At 46.6% G+C, this 18,885-nt stretch overlaps 1 protein-coding gene across 1 annotated transcript in view; it reads right to left on the reverse strand.

Annotated features, from left to right (window-relative positions):
* The window catches only part of CACNA1E (calcium voltage-gated channel subunit alpha1 E), an 89,417-nt gene that overhangs the window by 33,516 nt on the left and 37,016 nt on the right, over positions 1–18,885 (reverse strand). Inside the window, exons 19-27 of the mRNA XM_057726047.1 lie at positions 16,728–16,824; positions 14,179–14,339; positions 13,512–13,649; positions 12,456–12,657; positions 11,476–11,640; positions 10,745–10,855; positions 7,109–7,192; positions 6,215–6,340; positions 3,105–3,170 (exon numbers count right to left, since the gene is read on the reverse strand). Coding sequence (XP_057582030.1) covers positions 3,105–3,170; positions 6,215–6,340; positions 7,109–7,192; positions 10,745–10,855; positions 11,476–11,640; positions 12,456–12,657; positions 13,512–13,649; positions 14,179–14,339; positions 16,728–16,824 — 1,150 coding nt within the window. The remainder of the gene's footprint in view (positions 1–3,104; positions 3,171–6,214; positions 6,341–7,108; positions 7,193–10,744; positions 10,856–11,475; positions 11,641–12,455; positions 12,658–13,511; positions 13,650–14,178; positions 14,340–16,727; positions 16,825–18,885) is intronic.

Here is an 18,885-nt window from a genome sequence, read left to right on the forward strand (position 1 = left end):
ACGCTGATTTTCAAAACCTAAATACTACTTGTCTCTCAGGGAGAATGGAGGTGACAAGCTAGGCAGTGCTGGGGAAGAAGGGTAGGAGGGAGATAAGAAGGCTGAGGGCCCCCAATCAGACAAACAGTAGAACTAAAAAAATTTCACCCAAACAATCAAACCTAGTTCTGGACGCCGCAGGAGGAAACTGTCATATATCCTTGCCCATATTTCCTTCTGTCTTTCCTTTCACACTCTTCATTCAAAATCCATGATGCATCACACACATACAACTTAGTGTTTTTGCTCCCTGTGACACTCCTGAAGCCATCATTAGCTGTCCCCTTTACGATTTTCTGGAACACCTTACCCGATCGTGAACTACCTGGAGGGCATACTGTGATTTTACAAAAGTTATGTGTGTAATAGTCAAGGAACTATTGTCAAGCCAAAAATGTATATTTATTATGAAGGCAGTCTTTAAATTTTTCCACCTTTTTAGAAAGCTTTTCACTTAGTTCTTGTCATTAACCCAGATCTCCTACATCAAAAGGAAAGACTAAGGAAGAGAAAGGTTTGCTGAGACTCATTAGAACACTTAACAAAAGAATAGGCTTAAATCTGTTTTCACTTGGGATTACAGAACTTCAGAACTAGAAGGGACCTGTAAAGCTGTCTGTCTAACTCCTCTATTGCACTGGTGATGGTGTTAAGGCCCAGAGAGGTTCAGTGACTTGACCAACTTTGCACAGCTGGTCAGTGGTGGAGCTGAGACTGGAAGCCTATAGCCCCAGAACTCTTTCCCAAACCCAGCAACTTACTGCTTCCTTCCATCTTCAGATTTCTCTGCAAAGCTTTCTTCTTCTAAGAAGCCCTTGAAAGTTCAGAATAATGGTGCTTCTCATAGGTACATCCTGTTGCTATCTGTATCCTTCCAATGCCTGTCTACCTTCCTTTTGCTTTTCTGTTTGTACGGATTCCTCTGCTTTGGTATGACTGTGTAAGACACAACCTTTCTAGTTACGAGCTAGGTGTCTGCTTTGTGCATGGTGTGGGGTCTCTGTCATGGGCCAGGATGAAGATGGCTAGCTAAAGGCAAGTCACAGTGGGAATGCCATCCATGTCTTGGTGGAATGGAAATAGTGCTTTTATTTTTTGGAAATAAGTCTAAGGGCAATAAATTATTACACATTATGTTTATTGTAAATACCACAACTTTACAACTGAAGATCTCCCATCTCCCACTAAAGGGTCAGAGAAATACTTGTGTTTGCTTGCTGGTGGGAGGAGACAGTGCTGAGAACATGCAGTACAGTAGGAACATGGGCTGCAGAGCAGACAGAGCTGAGATGTAAACTCAGCTCTCCCACTTACTATCTGAGATCCTGAGTGTGTGACAAGTTACTTAACGATGCTAGGCAACAATGGAGATAATGAAACCCACCTATAAACATTTTTGCATCACTCCTGAATACATTAGTCAAGTATCTTGTGTGTGGTGTATTTGTGCATGGTTTATTTGTGTGTGTGTGTGTTAAATATATATTTGGGGGGAGAGAGAGGAGAAAGTGAGGGAGAGAGAGGGAGGCAGGAGTGGGTAAGAATATATATTTAGCACACTGTCTGGAACACTCAGGAATTCAAGTGATGGTAAATGGTATTCTCACCCTCATCAGCAGTATTACTAATGGGTTAGGGTTAGAAATGGTGTTATTCTAGTTTATTTTGCTCAAAGATGAAAAGGGGATAAGAACTATTTTAACCAAGGACCCCCCCCCCAAAAAAAAAACCCCACCCCTAATTTAATCAGGATTCATTAGGCTGTTCAAGAGCATTTTAATTCTAGAATCAAATATTTGAGAGTTAGAAGGGACTTAATAGAAGCCATCAAGCCGATTTTCCACTTCAGCTGGGATTCAGCTTGCAACACACCCCTAACATCATCATTACAGCTCTACCGAAATATCTTCCGTGAAGGAGAACTCATTACTTTTCAAGCAAGTCTCACATTTTTTGACACTTGACATTCTATTGTATTTTTGGAGAACAAAACTCTCCAGTAATGGGATCAGAAGATGAACAAAACTGGGAAGTGCAGGCAAGAGAGAGGAGCAAAAAGAAGAAGCTCTTGAAAGGGCTGCTGACACGGCATGCCTGGGGGATGTGGGCAGTGGCTCCAGATGGCAGCCACCACTGAGAAGGCAGCCGGCTGTCCAAAGACAGCCAGACTGCCTGACTGCAGGAGACGGCCACTTGGCTGAGGTCCTACGCTGGGGTGTACTATCCATATCTCCAAGTCAGAATGTCAGCCTCTCAGAGCCCAGCAGACAGCCTGTGTATCCAGCTAGACAGGTGCATGGGATGTGCTGAAGGTTGTATACGGTAAGAGTTCACCCACCACAAATGACAGCTGCCTTTGAAAGATCTTTTGGCCTCTTCTGCTCTGTGGGCCTCTGGTTACCTGCATAAGTACCCAGGGTGGGAACCTCATCCACTTCTCAATTCTGAAGCCGGAAAGGATGTGGTAACCAAGGAGAACCATCCAGCAAGCCGTGTGGTCCTTTGAGAGGCATTAGTTGGAATGTGGCCCTTTGGTTTCCCAAGGATTGGGCACACTGCCAGGAACTCTGAGCTGTTCCCAGTGGTGGGCCTTAGGGCACTGATCTCAGCCATTTGGGATGTAACTCACATACAGTTTGTGACGCTGTCTACAGGAGAAGCACCACCGGACCTGCTTTTAGGTCTGGCTCCACTATGGGAGGGTCCTGAGATATGGAGCATTGCGAACCTCACCCTCTCCTTAGTGTCCACCCCCGGGGGAACCACTCTGGCTAAGAACAACGGTGTCCTCTTCGCTGAAGCCCAGCTGTTGTGAGGCAGCATCATGACCTGGCCACCCCAGAGGAAGCCCCTGTATCAGGCCCCGCTGACCACCTGGGCAACCCGAGTAGGGCACTCTGCACACATGAATTCCCAAGGTCATACTGCAACAAGACCATGAGAGTGAGTCTCTGGGCAAGAAGGGATTCTTTAAAGCACCCTCAATCCTGTAGGCTCAGGCTGGAAAGCCAGAGACAACCTGGGCAACAACTGTCCCCCACCAGATCCCCAATGCACCTGCTCACCTGCATCCCAATGATGGCATAGATGAAGAAAAGCATGGCAATCAGAAGGCAGACATAGGGGAGGGCCTGGAAGGAAAGCAGAGACATGACCATGAATTTAAAGGCAGGTAGCTCCAGGGTCAACAACCTGCACTTCGGGAGGTATAGGAACTCTCACCCTGTGACTGCCTTAAACACAGGACTGGGCTCTCTGTTCCCCCGGGGATGTTTTATTTTGGAGTTCCAGACTTTTGCAGATGTCCACATCTTCTGACAGATATGTAAGCTGTTGGCCCCAGAGCGGCTTGTAATTTCCCCTCCGTCAAGAATATTCCCTGACCCAGAAGTGTGTGGCCCAGGTCTCCAAGGGAGAGCTGGAAAAACTTCCTGGGCTTGGGATTCATCCCACTCTGTATGCAGAATATTAATAACCTGCGCAATTGTGATGCAAATTACAAAGCAAGCATCTAGCTTAGGCTCCCAAATCCCTGCATTACCCTTCCAGCCCCTTGCTTAATGTGAGGTTTGTAAAAGAGCACCTGAAAGCAAAATGAAAGGGCTGGGGCCTCAGTTGCTGGTCAGTTCTTAGAAGGCTCCTTCAAGCTCCGATGAAATGTCTTTTTCCAATGTTTAAGCCTCCTGACCCTTCACTCTATGTCACTCAAATCCAAAAAGCCTTTCAAAGTGTGAGCCACCACAAAACCCTGCCAAGAAGCCACATGGTGCAAAATTTCATCCTGTGCAAGCTCACTGTCACTCTGGGATGATAACACTTTAATGATGGGGGTGAAGGGGCGAGTGGAGGAGACGGAAGGCAGGGAGCCACCCCTGGTGGCTGGGGGAGGATGGAGACATAGGGCAGTTTGGTTTGGGAGCCAGGGTGGGTACTATAATTCTGGGGTGATCTCAGTGCTGACATGGAAACCCCTCTTCTTTACCACCCAGGAAGCCTCCTTGGCAGTTCGTGCAACTCCAAGTCTCCACTCTCTTTTGTGAGTGTGTACAGCATGAGTCCCCGGAGAGCAATTGAAGGCTTTCAGACCGCACAAGCCAGGCAGAGTGTATCAACAGAGCTAACTAAATGAAAAGCCCTGGGAGACTTTTACAACTTGAATAAAGAATAACATTAAAATGCAATTGAGAGTTGGTGGGAGAATCCCTTCTCCAATGCAGTGCTGATTCTCAAGATCTGTGAGGAGTGGCTACATCCCAAGGGGGCACGGGAAAACACCTTCTGCTGAAAGGAAGGAGTTGAGAGGCAGGTTTCTTGCCTCTTTCTATCACCTTCCATGGTTTACTTCCTGCCTTTGTTTTGCCTTCACCATTCCAACATCTCTAGTCCCCAGTACATCTCTCCCAGCTTTGAGGAAAGGACCAAAGAATCATCCTGATCTCTTTTCTTGTCATGTCATAAATTTCAACACAAAAAGGAAGAGAGAGAAGAACTGAGTAGGGGTCAGTGGTGGAGAACTGGGTGATGCTCAGGGTGGTGGGGGCAGGGGAGGTAGAGGCAGGGACGATGCATTTACACTGTGTGACTCTCTACTGTGTATGTGCAGAGGCAGCCTTTGTTAAACCAACTTTGAGAAAACAACTTCAACACTGTGTCCCAGGGCTGCTGTGAAAAGGAAACACCCATCCATCACAGTGTCACCTGGAGGCAGATTCACCTGTCTTCACCATTCTCTCTCTATTCACTGGAATAAGCCAACCATTTGGCCATCAATTTTTGACATGCTTTTCTTTCCCTTTAGTAGTGTACACTTTTACAGAGAACTGATGATCATGGGAATATGACAGGCTGACACATATTTCTTAAGAGACTCACTAACAACTGTAACTTGTTGAGCAGAGGCCTCCATAAAAATGTTTTAAGAGCATCTTGTGTTTCAAATTCTAAATCCAGATCCACCCAAGACTCAAAGGGTAAATTCCTGCTAAGGTTTTCAATTTCTCCTCTGTCATTTAGCTTTGGAGAAATAGTTTTCATTGAGGTGGGGCCTCTGTGGGAGTTATCACACCAAACAATTACTCTGAATACAATAAAAATGTCAAGGTTGCCCGTGGGAACCTGAACATCCTTACAACTGGTCTCCCACCTCAAATCCCCAGGACCCTGATGGAGAAGTAAATCAGTAATGATGGTGTGGGGTGAACTGCCTTTCAAATGATGAGAAACCATGAATTCATGGACCTGCCTTCTTTAGCTCAATTTGTAATTAAAATATGCAAATAATTAAAATAAAGAAGGCAATTCAGTGAATTCCCGATTTTCCGTCTTCGAATCAATTTCATCAAATTTATTTTTAAAGTACATTCATTGAAAAACTGTTCTTTATAAGAGGAAAACAGTAGGCTTTTGAACAGCACTGATGCTCCCCAAACTTCAAAAACAAACTAATTATGATATCTGCTGGAGCGTGAAGATATTTAAATATGTTTGGAAAACTTCTTTTACTGGAAGTCTCTGCCTTTAAAGTGGATCTCAGGTATCAATTTTCAACTCGTTTATTACACACAGACCTCTGTACAGCCCCATGAGATCATTCAAAAGAAGCTCACCATATTAACCTTGCCCAGATATCCTATTAGTTTGTAGGACGCAGAGGTGACCATTCGCATACCATATATTCAGTGGTTCAGGAAACACACACTGACGACATGGGTGGGATTGGTATGAATTATCTTGTTAGAAAACACAACTCAAAGAGTCCTTTGAAAAACTGTTCTGTGAAATAAGGCCATGGGTGAATCCCTGAAAATGCAGAGGAGATGTGACTACAGGTGGCTGGCTCTGTCCTTGGAAGGGCTTGCCCAGGTCATTTTGGAATACCTTGAGAGGGAGCACACCTCATTAAACAAGCCTCCTGCCACAGTGGACAGAGAGGATAACTGAGTTACAAAGTTGGGGTGTTTTTCTAGAATGAGATTCTTGCCAATTACTCATAAGCTGACTGTTGCCCGGCAGAGCTCTGTTGCAAGTAAAAACTGCTGTGTTTATCTGATGCTTCTGACAAACACCCATTTCCAGAGGTGAGGGGATGTGCAAAGTGATGCCATGTTGCCTGGTGTGCTGTCTGATATGAGAGGGCCACCTCAACCTTCAGAGAGGAGGAGCTGGTGCCTTTTACCTTAAAGGACTGCACGAACGTCCATAGTAAAATACGGATGGTGTAGCCCTGACGCAGAAGCTTGATGAGGCGGGCGGCTCGGAAGAGCTTCAGAAAGCTCATATTGAAGCCACTGGTGTTCACCAGCTGGTGGACCAAAAGGAAACATATCATTAGTGACATTATGGTCATTTAGAAAATTTAAGCGATGGTACTTGTGTATTCATCCCTCATTCAGAACATAAACTGGAACACGGATGCTGTCTTTCATTTTTAACCCCATCTCTAGCTGATGGGCCAGTGAGGACCATCTCTTGGAGCCTCCCCAGGGCTGCTCCCTATTCCCTATTTCAACTTGTTTATTACACATACAGGAAGGCACGGAAGTACCACAGATGATGGGTGCCCACCACACAACTGACAAAACTGGCCTCCCCAGTCTTCTCTAAGTGGTCCTAACTCTGCATTTGATGTCAGAGAGCAGAGCTAATAATGGCCTAGCACATGATGGCCCTCCAATATTCAAAGACTTGTGATGAACGCTCCAAGTCTTCTTTAGGGTGAACCATTTCAGGGAACCAGTTCAGGTGTAAGAACTCTGAGGACAGAGATGCTGTGCCTCTCTTGTACCTCCCAAAGAATCTAGCAGGACACTATGCATACTCGGCCTCTTCTGGGCCCTCTATCCCGCTCATCCCTTGGATGGCTGCTGAGTCATGCAAATGGGACCAAGCTTTCCGTGAGATCCAGCGTCATCCAACATTCCCATTTTCTGGCAAAAGCTCAGGAACAAGGAAGTGAATAGGGGGCTGCACATTGGGTTTGAGGAGTTAAAAATGGACTGAAAGTACAGAGGATTTTTTTTAATGCTACTTCAGGGCTGAGCTTAAACAGAAGGATCAAAGGGCCATTCACCTTGCTGTCTGTCAGGATAATTTCTGTGATACTGCCGATCACGGTGATGAAGTCAAAGATATTCCAGGTGTCTCGGAAATAGTTCTGCCAAGTGAATTCAGCCATGGGAGCATCAGGAAAAAAAAAAAAAAAGGAAAAAAAAACAAGGGAAAAACAGACATCTTTTATGACATAACTTTGTCACTTGGAATTAAAACTTGTCAATTCCAGGACAAATTCATTCTAACTTTGGCTTTAGTTTGCTATTTCTAACCAAAAATGCTGTTTCTCCTTCACTAGTTTGAGAATTTCTCATTTGGGAAGCAGTTTCATCACTATTTGGAGACCTTGTTTTTGAAGCTGTCACTAAAAAGCTACATTAAAAAATATGTATGATTTTTTAAGTGTAATATTACATAAAAATATGTAAGAAAGAGGTTTGTGGCCTGGAACATTTTGCTGTCGAAAAAAGAAAGATCGCTATTGTTACCTACAAGACAATAAAATTATTTACAATATTACTCTAAGGTTTATATAACTTTTAAATTTTTATATAGTACCATGTGACCCTATAAATATACAGTTCTGACTTTCAACTAACAATAAGTCACATCCTAAGTGACTAAAGATCAAAGATGTGCCAAAACTCTCTTCCTAACCCCACTGAGCCTTTTCAAACCAGCTGCCAATTGGCAATAGGATGAACAAACTCATCTTTCCCCTCTTTGCCTGCTCTGTTACATCTTTCGAGGAGGTGTAACTAAGTAAAATACAAGGAAACAGTAATAGAATGAGTGGGTTAAAGCAGACGAAGAAGTAAAGGACCTGGATAACACACCAACCAGAAAACTTTCAGCTTAACAGAGAAAGTGGGCTCTGCTCCCGCCTCCAGGGCTCAGGTGGAAACAGACCTTGGACTATATTCTTTAAAAGAAACAGAACACTTGGGTCTCCAAAATGTTACCCACTTGCCCTTGGGCGGCAAACTCCCGGAAGAGACTCTCAGAGCACTGCACAAGTACACCCTCTCCCATCCCCACAACTGGCATTCGTGAATCCTTACTACACATGCCAGATTCTGTGCCAGGTCCTCCCTTGGCATTCTTTCAGTTCATTTATTCCTCCCATGGATGCTATAAGTAAGTAGTGATAAATACCTCATAAATTACTGAGTGGTAGGGCTGGCAAGAAGAAGGGGGAGAGATATGCGATAGGGACAGAAATGGTGTGCGTAGAGGGAAGATACCTGTATGAGCACCTACTCAGGACTAGATGCCTTAGGTATATTCCCTCACTGGACACACACAGTATCTATGGCTATAGGGCAGTTATTGTTATCCTCCTTTATGAAAGAAAACTGAGCCTTAGAGAGGCCTGTTTGATTCCAAAGTCAAAGGCCCCTGCCAGGCATGTAAAGAAACTAGGCACAGGGCCTCACAAACCCACCGCTGTTAAGGATGCCTACTCCTTCAGGAGTGGGGCCAAGTTGAGTCTCTGAGTTCCTCAATTCTCAGTGCTCTCCTGTTATCAGCCTGGGGTGAGTGTCCTAATTCTTGGTTAGATCCCCATATAAGAGCTAGAATATGAATCTAGGTCTCAGGGGACAGAAGCCCTAGGTTCCAGTAGAGGAGGCGTTACAATATAGTATGGTAGAGTACAGCACAACATAGCATACAGACTGGTGGATTATGGTGGACAAAGTGTGGGCTTCGAAGCCAGACAGCCCAGGAACTGAACACTCGGCTCTGCCTTTTCAGTAACCTTGTGTAAAGTACTGAGCTCATCCTTCTAAGAAGCAAACCACAGTGGCCATCTAACAGAGTTCTTATGAACCTAAAATGAATAATACGTAAAGCTTTTGGTACTCAGTAGACAACCAATGTATGTTAATTCACTCCCTCTTTCTTTTGCCCTCTTCCTTCCTTTTTCATTCCCATTCCACTTTCCAATTCTACTGCCTTTTATTCTATAATCTTCAAAGAGCGACACAATTTTTCTGAACTTCAATTTCCTCATTTAAAATAACAACAACAATAATGATAGTTTCTGCTATGCCTATTTCAGAGTCATTGAGAAGATCTGAAAAAACAGTATACATTAGGATATTCTGAAAACCTATAATAGTATATCAATGAAAAGACTTATTTGGGATTAGTGGTGCCTTTTATAGTGTGAAAATGCTTTAGACCTTGAATGAAAATATGGGGGTGAGGGTGCGAAGGAGGCAGGCTTTGGGGCTGAATCATCTAGTTAAGTTTGTGTATGTATTCAGCATCACCATAATTTGACACGTAATTGGGGACTTAAGTCACAGACAATGTCAATCCGACATGTAACTAATGAAGAGGCAGAGGAAAACTTTCCCTGTTGTTGACAGGCTTCTCCCTCCCTCTGCTCCCCCTACTCCCCTTGCCAAGGGCTAGACTGTATTATAAACGCATCTTTGTTGTTGGTAGTTTACTTTTTTTATTTCTCCAAGACTCAAAAGGGAGTCAAACAACCAACAATACAGCCACCTGCAATGGGTTCCCTTCAACTCTCCTCCCCAAACCATCAAATCAATGACTTTTCAAAGAACCACTAGGAGACCAGAGGTAACCCCCACCATCAACACGTACAGCCATCAAGCCAAGGCCAGAGTCCCTGTTCAAGCTGCTGCCCGACAAACCCACATTCAGACAACAAGCTGAGTTTCTCTTCTTGCAGGGAAAGCCATGTACACGTGTAATTTGAAATGGTAGCTCACACACAAAATAAGTGCGAAACAGCTGTCAGGTGGGTATATCTGCACCCCACTGATCTCACTGTAAACACCGAGACAAGGGTGGTGGGGGGGGGGGACAGGGTATGGGGGTGACGGGGGGGGGGGTGGCGGCAGAGAGGATCATTTTGTTTATAGGACACTGAAGTCCAGGGCTAGGTTTGCTCAACACTCTTGATGGCAGGTGCGGGAATCTGCCCAACAACTACATTGAGTAGCTGAGGAGAAGTAAAAGGAGGACTCATGCCAGAAAAACTCATCCCAACCCTCCCCAAACCAATTCCAGAAACCACCCATCCCCTCACTTACTCTCTCCCTTGCTCTCTCTCTCATACACACTTTAAAGGCCATTAGCCTTTGAAAACTTGAGTACTAAACATTTATTTTTATTGGCAGAAGTTACTTTTCACATAACTAAAGGGAGGAGGACAACTAGGTAAAATGTATTATCTGCTCTGTCTGAGGCTAAGAGGGACAGATATTTTTCCATTTGAGTTATAAGATTTTAAACCTTTCACCAGTAAATAAGTACTCAGGTGTATCAGTCCAATCTCTGTTGTGCTCCCATTCGACAGATAAGTCTTACCAAGTTCTAGTAAGATGCACTGACTGTCACCCCTCAACCACGGACAGAATTTGACAGGAACAGAGCTGATGGTTTGACGAGTATGGAGCTGGGGATCTGGTTCCGTATGCTTTTTCTCCTCACACCCTCACACATCATCTTGTCTCCATGGCAGTTTACTGAGCCGTCGAAACAAGCCCACACGTAGGTGGGCAGGTGTGCGAACCATTTCTGGAGTAGCGGTGACCCCCCTCCCTTCCAACAAAGGCTGGGAATGTACCCAAAGAGAAGGGAAGACAAGCGCGATGTCGAGATAAATTCCATGACATACCAAGAAGCCAAAGGCGATGATCTTTAGGACACATTCCAGGGAAAACACCATGGTGAAGGCGATATTCAGGTACTTCAGGGCCAGTTCATAGGTACAGGGAGCAGAGTAGTACTGCCAGGAAGAGAAGAGAGGAAAGAATCAAACCCTTAAGATGAGAGGGGTATCCATGTCACAAAGGATGGCCATCGGGCATCCCTGCCCTTGGAGGACATTCCGGTGCAGGACGCAGGAGGACAGGTTGTCATGGAGGGTTAGAGAGGAGCAGTACGCATCCCATGTGGCAAAACAAAACAAAACAGAGGGAAACACAGATCTTACTAGCGAAACGGTCCGTCTTCCTAGAGTTGAAGGTGAGAAGCGCAGAAACATTCTCTAGCATTAATTACTCTACCATTTAGTATTAAATAACATCAAACCTCTTTCGACACTCTTTTAGAGCCCCATGATCATCTACATCTCCTGACAGTTCCATCCTCGTCTGCATCTGACTGCCATCACCAGCCTTTGCTTTCAGAGTTCCTGGACTGCTGCCATATATTTCACTGCATTTCACCCCAGAGGCTGGGCTGATGATGCAGACCAAATCAAAAAGAGATTCCACGATGGAAACGTAGGTGAGGAGGCAACAGACTGGTAAGCTGGAGTGTTTTCTCAGTGTCTCGGGCGCACACACACATGTGCTCCGCGAGGGAGCAGCCTGCCCGAGTGCCTCCCAGCCACCACCCTCTCACCTTCATCATCAGCACGACGGTGTTCAGGGCGATCATGGCCATGATGGTGTACTCAAAGGATGGGGACACCACAAAGTGCCAGACGCGGTACTGGAAGGTGTGCCTGTTCTGGGGCATGTAGCGGGTGAGAGGTTTGGCACTGATGGCGAAGTCGATGCACGCCCTCTGCAGGAGAGTCACACTGGTTAGCCAAGCTCAGAGTCCCTAAACCTCGCATACTGCTGGGCTCTCCCTTAGACGGTTCGAAGAAGAGGATGGTGTGTGAGAAGAGGCTAGGGCTGGGCGAGCAGAGGTAAAAGTGGCAAAAGAAATTATCTGGACAAAACCACAGGTGAGATGTCACCTTAAATGAATTCACAGAACTAGAAGGATTCTGTCCCACGCGGTAAGGACGTAATGGTTATTAATAATGGCCTTTTACGCAGCACATGACTGAGATGTTTAGGCAGGAAGCCCACAGTCAGAAGTAAAAGTCTATCTCCCTGTGCATTCCCATAGTCCTTTATTTGCCTTTCTCTCATAGTCTCTAACAATTTCTAGTTCAGTTCCAGGATAAAAACAATGCACCCGACAATGTTGTGCCAGAACTACACTTGTTACTGCAAAAGCAGTAATAAGCAAGACAGGCCCTTACAGCAAACATACACCATGGAGGGATGCAAGCCGGGAAGCAGATGCGTTAACGTTATAATGTTGACACACATCTTTCCTGCCCCCCACCTCCAGACGGCGTGCTGCATAAAGGTAGGGACTGCATCTTAAACACCTTACATCCCTCTCAGTTCTCTGTGCCTCATACCTGGGCTTTGAACAGGGCAGATGCTCCAAAAGCATTTATGTAACGACTGGCTGATACATGTTTCCCGATTCTCTCTAATTCACAATACAGCGGAGAACATTCTGTCTTCTTCCCAACACTGCTGGTCTGAGAGTCCTTTCCGGAGCTCCCACCGCCCCATGCTCTAGACCCCTCACCTCACCTCATTCTTCTCCAGGCTGCACTCCTCCATCATCTTGTCCCCTTGCTCCTGGAAGGTGATGATGATGAGCGCCACAAAGATGTTGACAAAGAAGAAAGGGAAGACCACAAAGTAGACGACGTAAAAGATGGACATCTCCATGCGGTTGCTGCGGCTCGGGCCTCGGTCTTCCTCTGTCACATCGACAGAGTGCTGCAAAACTCTGGGGACAGAATGAGAGGACACGGATGGTGGACGGCGATCTTGACAGCTGCTGGGACTTAAGGCTTCGTTAGTGGATGTGCCCCCTATTATATCTTCTCTTCCGACTTTTTAAACTTTGTGGATCCTCTGTGAGTTTGGGGCTCCACAACCAAGTTGGTGGAGGTCCAGTGACCCCCAATCCACTGCTCTTTCTAGCCCCTGGGCCATTATGCATCCAGCTCCTAAGCATCAGAATGACATTATCTTATAGCTGTGGTTGTCATAAAATAGCAAGAGGCTCCTGAATCTCCCTTTAACATTTTGCTGCCAATAGAGCATGCTGCCGCCAGAGAGGGGTGTCTTGGTAACTGCCAAGTCTCTGAGAAAATCAGCCTGTAGCTACGAGCAGCATTAAAAACTGCATTCTGTTGTCTTCCTCATACGAGGTATGATCACAGAAAGCATCTCTGGGTTCTGCCAACTCATCCTTAACCCCCAACCCTCACATCCAGGGTCAACTGGGAGGATCCATCTGTCTAAAACAATCCTTAGGGACTCTCCTAAGGTGTGGAGAGCTGTTCAAAACTCATGTGTTCTCTAGCAGTCAGATGGCTCCACTCAATTCCTTGAGAATCGGCTAAAACATTCAGTGTATCAAATATTTCCCTGACTTTGTCAGCTCCCTCTTGATCCCTGCCTGAAAGATTTTCATTCTTCCTCTCTCCTGCCCGTCTCACCTACTCATAACCACTTGGGTTCCTCGGCACAGTAACAGAGGGTTAGCACTGTTCATCTTGAATCAGCTTCTCAAGGTAAACACTTGGTCCCAGCCCAGCTCAGAGACAAGCATGCCAAGCCAGACGCATCACTCACTGAGGCCATCCTTCCCCTGTGGAGACCGTGAAGAGGGTCAGCAGGGCCCAGATGATGTTGTCGTAGTGGAACTCATGGCGCTTCCATTCTCGGCCTTTCACCTCCATCTTGTTTTTCTCATGATCTACGTAGTTGCCTCTGAAACCAGAGCAGAAATGAACCAGGGCCTCTTCACTATAGCTCATGGAAGGGCAAAGGAATTCTAGGGACTTCAGTAATGCGCAGTAGTAATTATCAGCATTCAAACGCAAGGAAGAAGGGATTTTATTAAGGCTGCATTATCATGGAATAAAAATGAGATTTGGTGCCCAACAGACATGGAAGATTAAATCCTAATCCTTTCACTAGCTGCTGTGTAACCCTGAGCGACTTACTTAAACTTCCTGTGCCTCAGCTTCCACATCTATAATGTGCAAAGAAAACCTCTCTCGAAAGGTCCTTCGAAAGATTTAAAATGAAAACCTGATGTGAAATGCTTTGTTCCACGTCTGACACAAAAGAGGTACTCGATCACAAGGTAGCAACTTCTTATTTTGCCTTTTTTTCCCCCAAAGAGGAATGGATTTAAGTAAAAGAGAAAGAACAGACCTATCTGTAAAGGGCTTTGTGGACCTCAGTGGGATACACCTTAGCAGAAAGTGAGCAGTTATGTGCTGGTGGCACTTACATGCACTCCTTCTCCGTGTCCTTAGAACTGTCTGTGCAATAGAAGAACTTGCCCTTGAAAAGCTGAACTGCGATGACGGCAAAGATGAACATGAAAAGCTTATAGACAATGAGTATGTTGAAGACGTTTTTCAAGGAGGTGACCACACAGTCGAAGACAGCCTGTGAAGAGAAGAGCAAGCCCTGGTGTGTGAGTCCCTGGCATGGCCTGTGTATCTGCCTAGAGCTGGGCTGGACCCACACCACCAGCGGCCAGTCCACGGAGAAGGCGCCCCAGGAGATATCACCCTACTAAGAAGTGACTCACGGGATTCAGACCTGGCTTCTAAGCTGCTCATGACTACACGAACCGACCATTTGGGAGGGGAACACATGCTCTGAATCTGAAGGGAAACCCAAAACAGTAGAGACCAGATGGTACCAGACAGTGGAGGGGGTCCTTCGTGGAATCCTATTACGCACACTCCACTTAGTGTGAAAAAAGAAATTTACTGCAGAGAAGGGATCCTTGAAATCATGTAGCCTGTTTTAGGCATTAAATAGCTTCTCTGTGACCTCATCTATTTGGGGCACATTCTTAGATTTGACGTATATTCTGAATATGTATTGTTTTCTCTTCGCCTTTCTAAATAAAGTGATAATAAACTATCATCTTTGTTCGTTTAAATGATATTTTGTAATAAGTTCATACATTCACCCCAATTATGTTCCACACGTCACGTAAATGTTCTCCAGTTTAAAGCTGGCTGTGCTGGGGATGAAGATTCAACAGGTGACGTGGGAAGAGGGGAGAGCACCCTCTCTCAGTGATGGGAGGACCGACTGGACAGAATCAGGAACCCACACTTCCGTTCAAGACAATGCATCTCCCTACGGAGAATCCATTCGAGGCCCTAAGCCGTGCGGAGTTACATGGGAATTCAACACATTTCAAACCATTTTTAGGTTCTTTTCTAGGTTTGTAGGTTTAGCTCACTGGAGAGTCTAGCCCCACAGTGGTGCTGCATTTGAGCGGCTGCCTCTTCACAGCTCTGGGTGAACACTGCTGGCTTCATTAGTTCAGCACTGCAGGGACCGTGAGCGACATGCAGCCTCGTGGAATCATCAGATTCCCCTACATTTCCCTCAGGTTATGGAGCTGCAGAGCAAGAAGCCGGCCCTTCCTAATTAACTGGATTCATCCCCGGTCGGGGTCACCTCCTCCAGCCTGGTGACTAACTCATCACCCCATCCGAGCTCCTCTTAGGACCCCAACGTAGCTCAGAGGAGGAGACCAGTGGACCTGGGCTGCTGCTAACAGAAGTGGTGAGGGCCCCAGGGCTCCTGGCCACATTTTGCTGAGAGTGAGGCGGAGAGGAAGGACCCAGGCCAGGCCCTGTGCGGCCTCATCAGCAGGTGGAGGCTTGTACTGAACGGCATGCGAAGACTGTCCTACACCGTATAGTGGGAGGCACCTCATCGAGGAGGGAAGGCGGGGCGGTGTAGGAGGAGAGGAGGCAGGGAGGACACCTGGAGCATGAGCATCTCTCCTCAGGAATCCAAGCAGGTGGCCAGGACCCTGGGCTCTGAGAGGAAGCCACGTCTCAGCCAGTTAGGGGTCTTTCCAAAGAGACTTTCCTGGGGTCTTAAGCCTTTGATCAAACTGGTTGGTTTAGCACCTCTGCAGAGCCAGAGGGCTGAAAGGGAAGCAGTCGGGGTGGTGGTGGAGGGACTGCTGGGGGATAGCGGAGGTGATGCAAACCCAGTGGGGAGGAGGAACTGGGAACAGGGGAGTCCCTTGTTCCCTCCCTGGTGGTGGCTGGCTCTCATTCACAGGATTCGGGGAGGAAGAGCTTTTCTCCCTTGAGGCTTCAGCTTCCATAACAGCAACAGATGTGTGTGGGTTCTACCTGCCAGCAATCTGAGGGCAGGAAGGCTCAGGGAAGGAGCTCAGGGAGGGTGAGCAGGTCAGGGGGCTGGAGAACCCAGATAATAGACCTATGAAGACACGGCTCCCGGCAACAGGGAGAACTTGGTCATGTGAGCTCAGTTCCCCATTTCTTCTCTGCTGGTGCCAAAAATGACTCTGTGTCCTTGGGCAAGTTATTGACCTATCCGTGTCTCAAAAATATGAAGGGTCAGGGCCAGAAGATCCTTTTTTTCTCTAGAATCATGAGGAAGGAAACCATCCCAGGTGACTCAGTCTGACCTAGTACACAGACCACAACACGCAGGGCTCCTGCTGCTTCCATCCTGGTGTCTCACACACCTTCACGACACAGGAGGCTCCGGGACAAAGCCACACAGGGTTCTTCCTATGACCTGCCACAGAGGGTAGAAAATACCTCCTGGGTTTGGACTCAAGGGGCAAAAGTCCTTAGAGATTTCTTAGGATGTTGGTTATTTTCCTTTGAAACTAAGACCCTTAGTTCAAGCAGATGAAAAGAATCTCAGTCTCCGTGTGAGCAAAAGGAATATTCCCAGAAATAATTCTCCAAAAGCAGGCCAATGGTGGCTGGAGAGAGAAGACAGACAAAGGGGAGCAGATGGGAAGAAACTGGCAAACGTCACCTTGAGCTTGGGCAGACGCTTGATGGTCTTCAGCGGCCTCAGGACACGGAGCACCCGCAGGGACTTGATGGTCTTGATGTCCCGGCCCTTGTTGGTTCTGCAGGGGACCCGGGGAATCACAGGACAGGGGAGAATTAAAGTGACAGTCACAGTACTGCATTAACAACAACAGGGGGAAGTGGGAGAGAGGTGGGCAAGAGGCTAGAAACTGGGTCAGAGTAGACCCCAAACAACACTTTCTGGGAAAATTTTCCAATCACTCCCCAGTGTGCACACACTCATATGTACACACACCCGTGCACACTCACACAGAGGAAGACACAGGCACACCACACAGGCACCCACGCACACATGTTAATTAACATTTCCTCCCCCCGAACGGCCAGAGTAATGCTGCTCGTGACCACACTGGCCACGTGGAAATGGAGGATCAGCCGACTAGGGAACAAGACCGTGGCCCACTGCGGACCGGCACGGTGCTAACCTAGGGAGTCTTCAGCAGAAGGCTCTCAAATAGTATTTGTTGAATAGGGAGTCACGGTTGAGAGCACGTCTCATCAGGGGACTCAACCTAGTCCTTCTTTTCGCTCTAGGTTTATCACCTCTGCACAGTTCACGAGTGAGGGGAGGGAGCAGGGTGTGGAAGGCTGGCGGGGACACGACACCCTTGCTGTGCATGGCTGCCTGATCCAGAGAGAGCATGTCATGCAGGCTTCCAGCCAGGACTTTGGTTCAGACCCTGATTATCTCTGTGCAGAGCACTCTTTCCGCAGCCTCTTCCCATTTCAAGCCCTCTGCACCTAGGGCAAGCTGCAGACAGCCTACAGTTGGAGCACACCCAAACGGAAGCCCCCGCCCACCTTCAACCTTGCCCTGCGGCTAGTGACCCTCCCTCCTCAGGCTCTCAGAAGTGTCTGCTCCTAGCAGATAAAATACATCTCTCTATTTTTAGGAAGGAAATGAATAGATCAACCTGCATTTCTCTCTCCACACTGCTCATCCCCTGAGATCTTTGCATTCAAGTCAAACAACTGCAATTTGTAAAACATGCAGATGGTAGGAAATGAGGCTGTAAATAGTGAGCTCAGGCTCTGGTTCTTTCCTCACGCTGGCCCAGATAACCGTGACATCAACTATCAGAGGAAATGGGAACTATCTAGAACATCAGATGGGAACTATAAGGCTTCTGCCTGTTTTCTATCCTGTTCTTCCTGCCATACTCATCCTCCAAACAGGGAGATCAAAGGCTATCCATTCTTTCATACAAGGCAAGGTAGGAAGGAAGGAAGACATATAGTGGAATGCTGACTGCATTCCATTAAATGGAATATGAATTTTGAGACCCTCTAAAATGGTTATAATCCACGACCTGTAAGTTACTTTTACTCAACTTTAGATCTGAATATATATATCCCCAAAGTATCACATTGCTATCAATGGCCTCCTGCATCCCTGGGCTTTGTATATTTTATAAACTCTTTCACTCTATTAGGTTCATCTATCTACCTATCTTAAAAGGCAACATACAAGTCAAACACCTATAGAAACCAATAAGAATAATCATTTCCCAAGAAGGTTTGGTGACTTCTAGTTTTTGTTCTCTTGGATATCAGTGAAAACACACCACTCTTTTCTCAGTGAGCCAGCGCCTTCCCTCCCAGTCGTACTTTCTCCCTCCTCCAACCCACTCCCTGTATTTTTTTTACTTCAATGAAAACTGAAGAAAAAAATATTTACCCCAAAGCATTCCTGTGGAGGATCCAAGCAGAAAGCAGTGAAAAAAAAAAGGTGGGGGGGAGGAGAGGGAATGGAGAGAAGGGAGACAGTCAGTAAACTTCAGGGACAAAAGAGAACTTTAGGATGACAGGAAATTGGAGATGCCCAGATCCGAGAGATCCCGCTTACAGCCTTAGCACTTGCAGAGTCCACACGCTTTGTGAAAGAGAAGGCAGGGCCAGTACACGATCGCTCCACACCCACCTCTCCACCCTGCAAAGGCAAAGGCCCCCTGCAAGCATTAGTGACACTGCCTCCAACTAGATGGCATTCTTCATGCTGTACTTTATTCCATCGAGCCTAGCTGAATTGAAGTTTTCACTAAATGGGGGCCTTCACTTCCACTTCCTTAGTAATCTTCAAACTCTTTCTGTTTCCAGTG

This window comes from Hippopotamus amphibius, chromosome 3, assembly GCF_030028045.1.
Source record: "Hippopotamus amphibius kiboko isolate mHipAmp2 chromosome 3, mHipAmp2.hap2, whole genome shotgun sequence".
In the NCBI taxonomy this organism is placed as follows: domain Eukaryota; kingdom Metazoa; phylum Chordata; class Mammalia; order Artiodactyla; family Hippopotamidae; genus Hippopotamus; species Hippopotamus amphibius.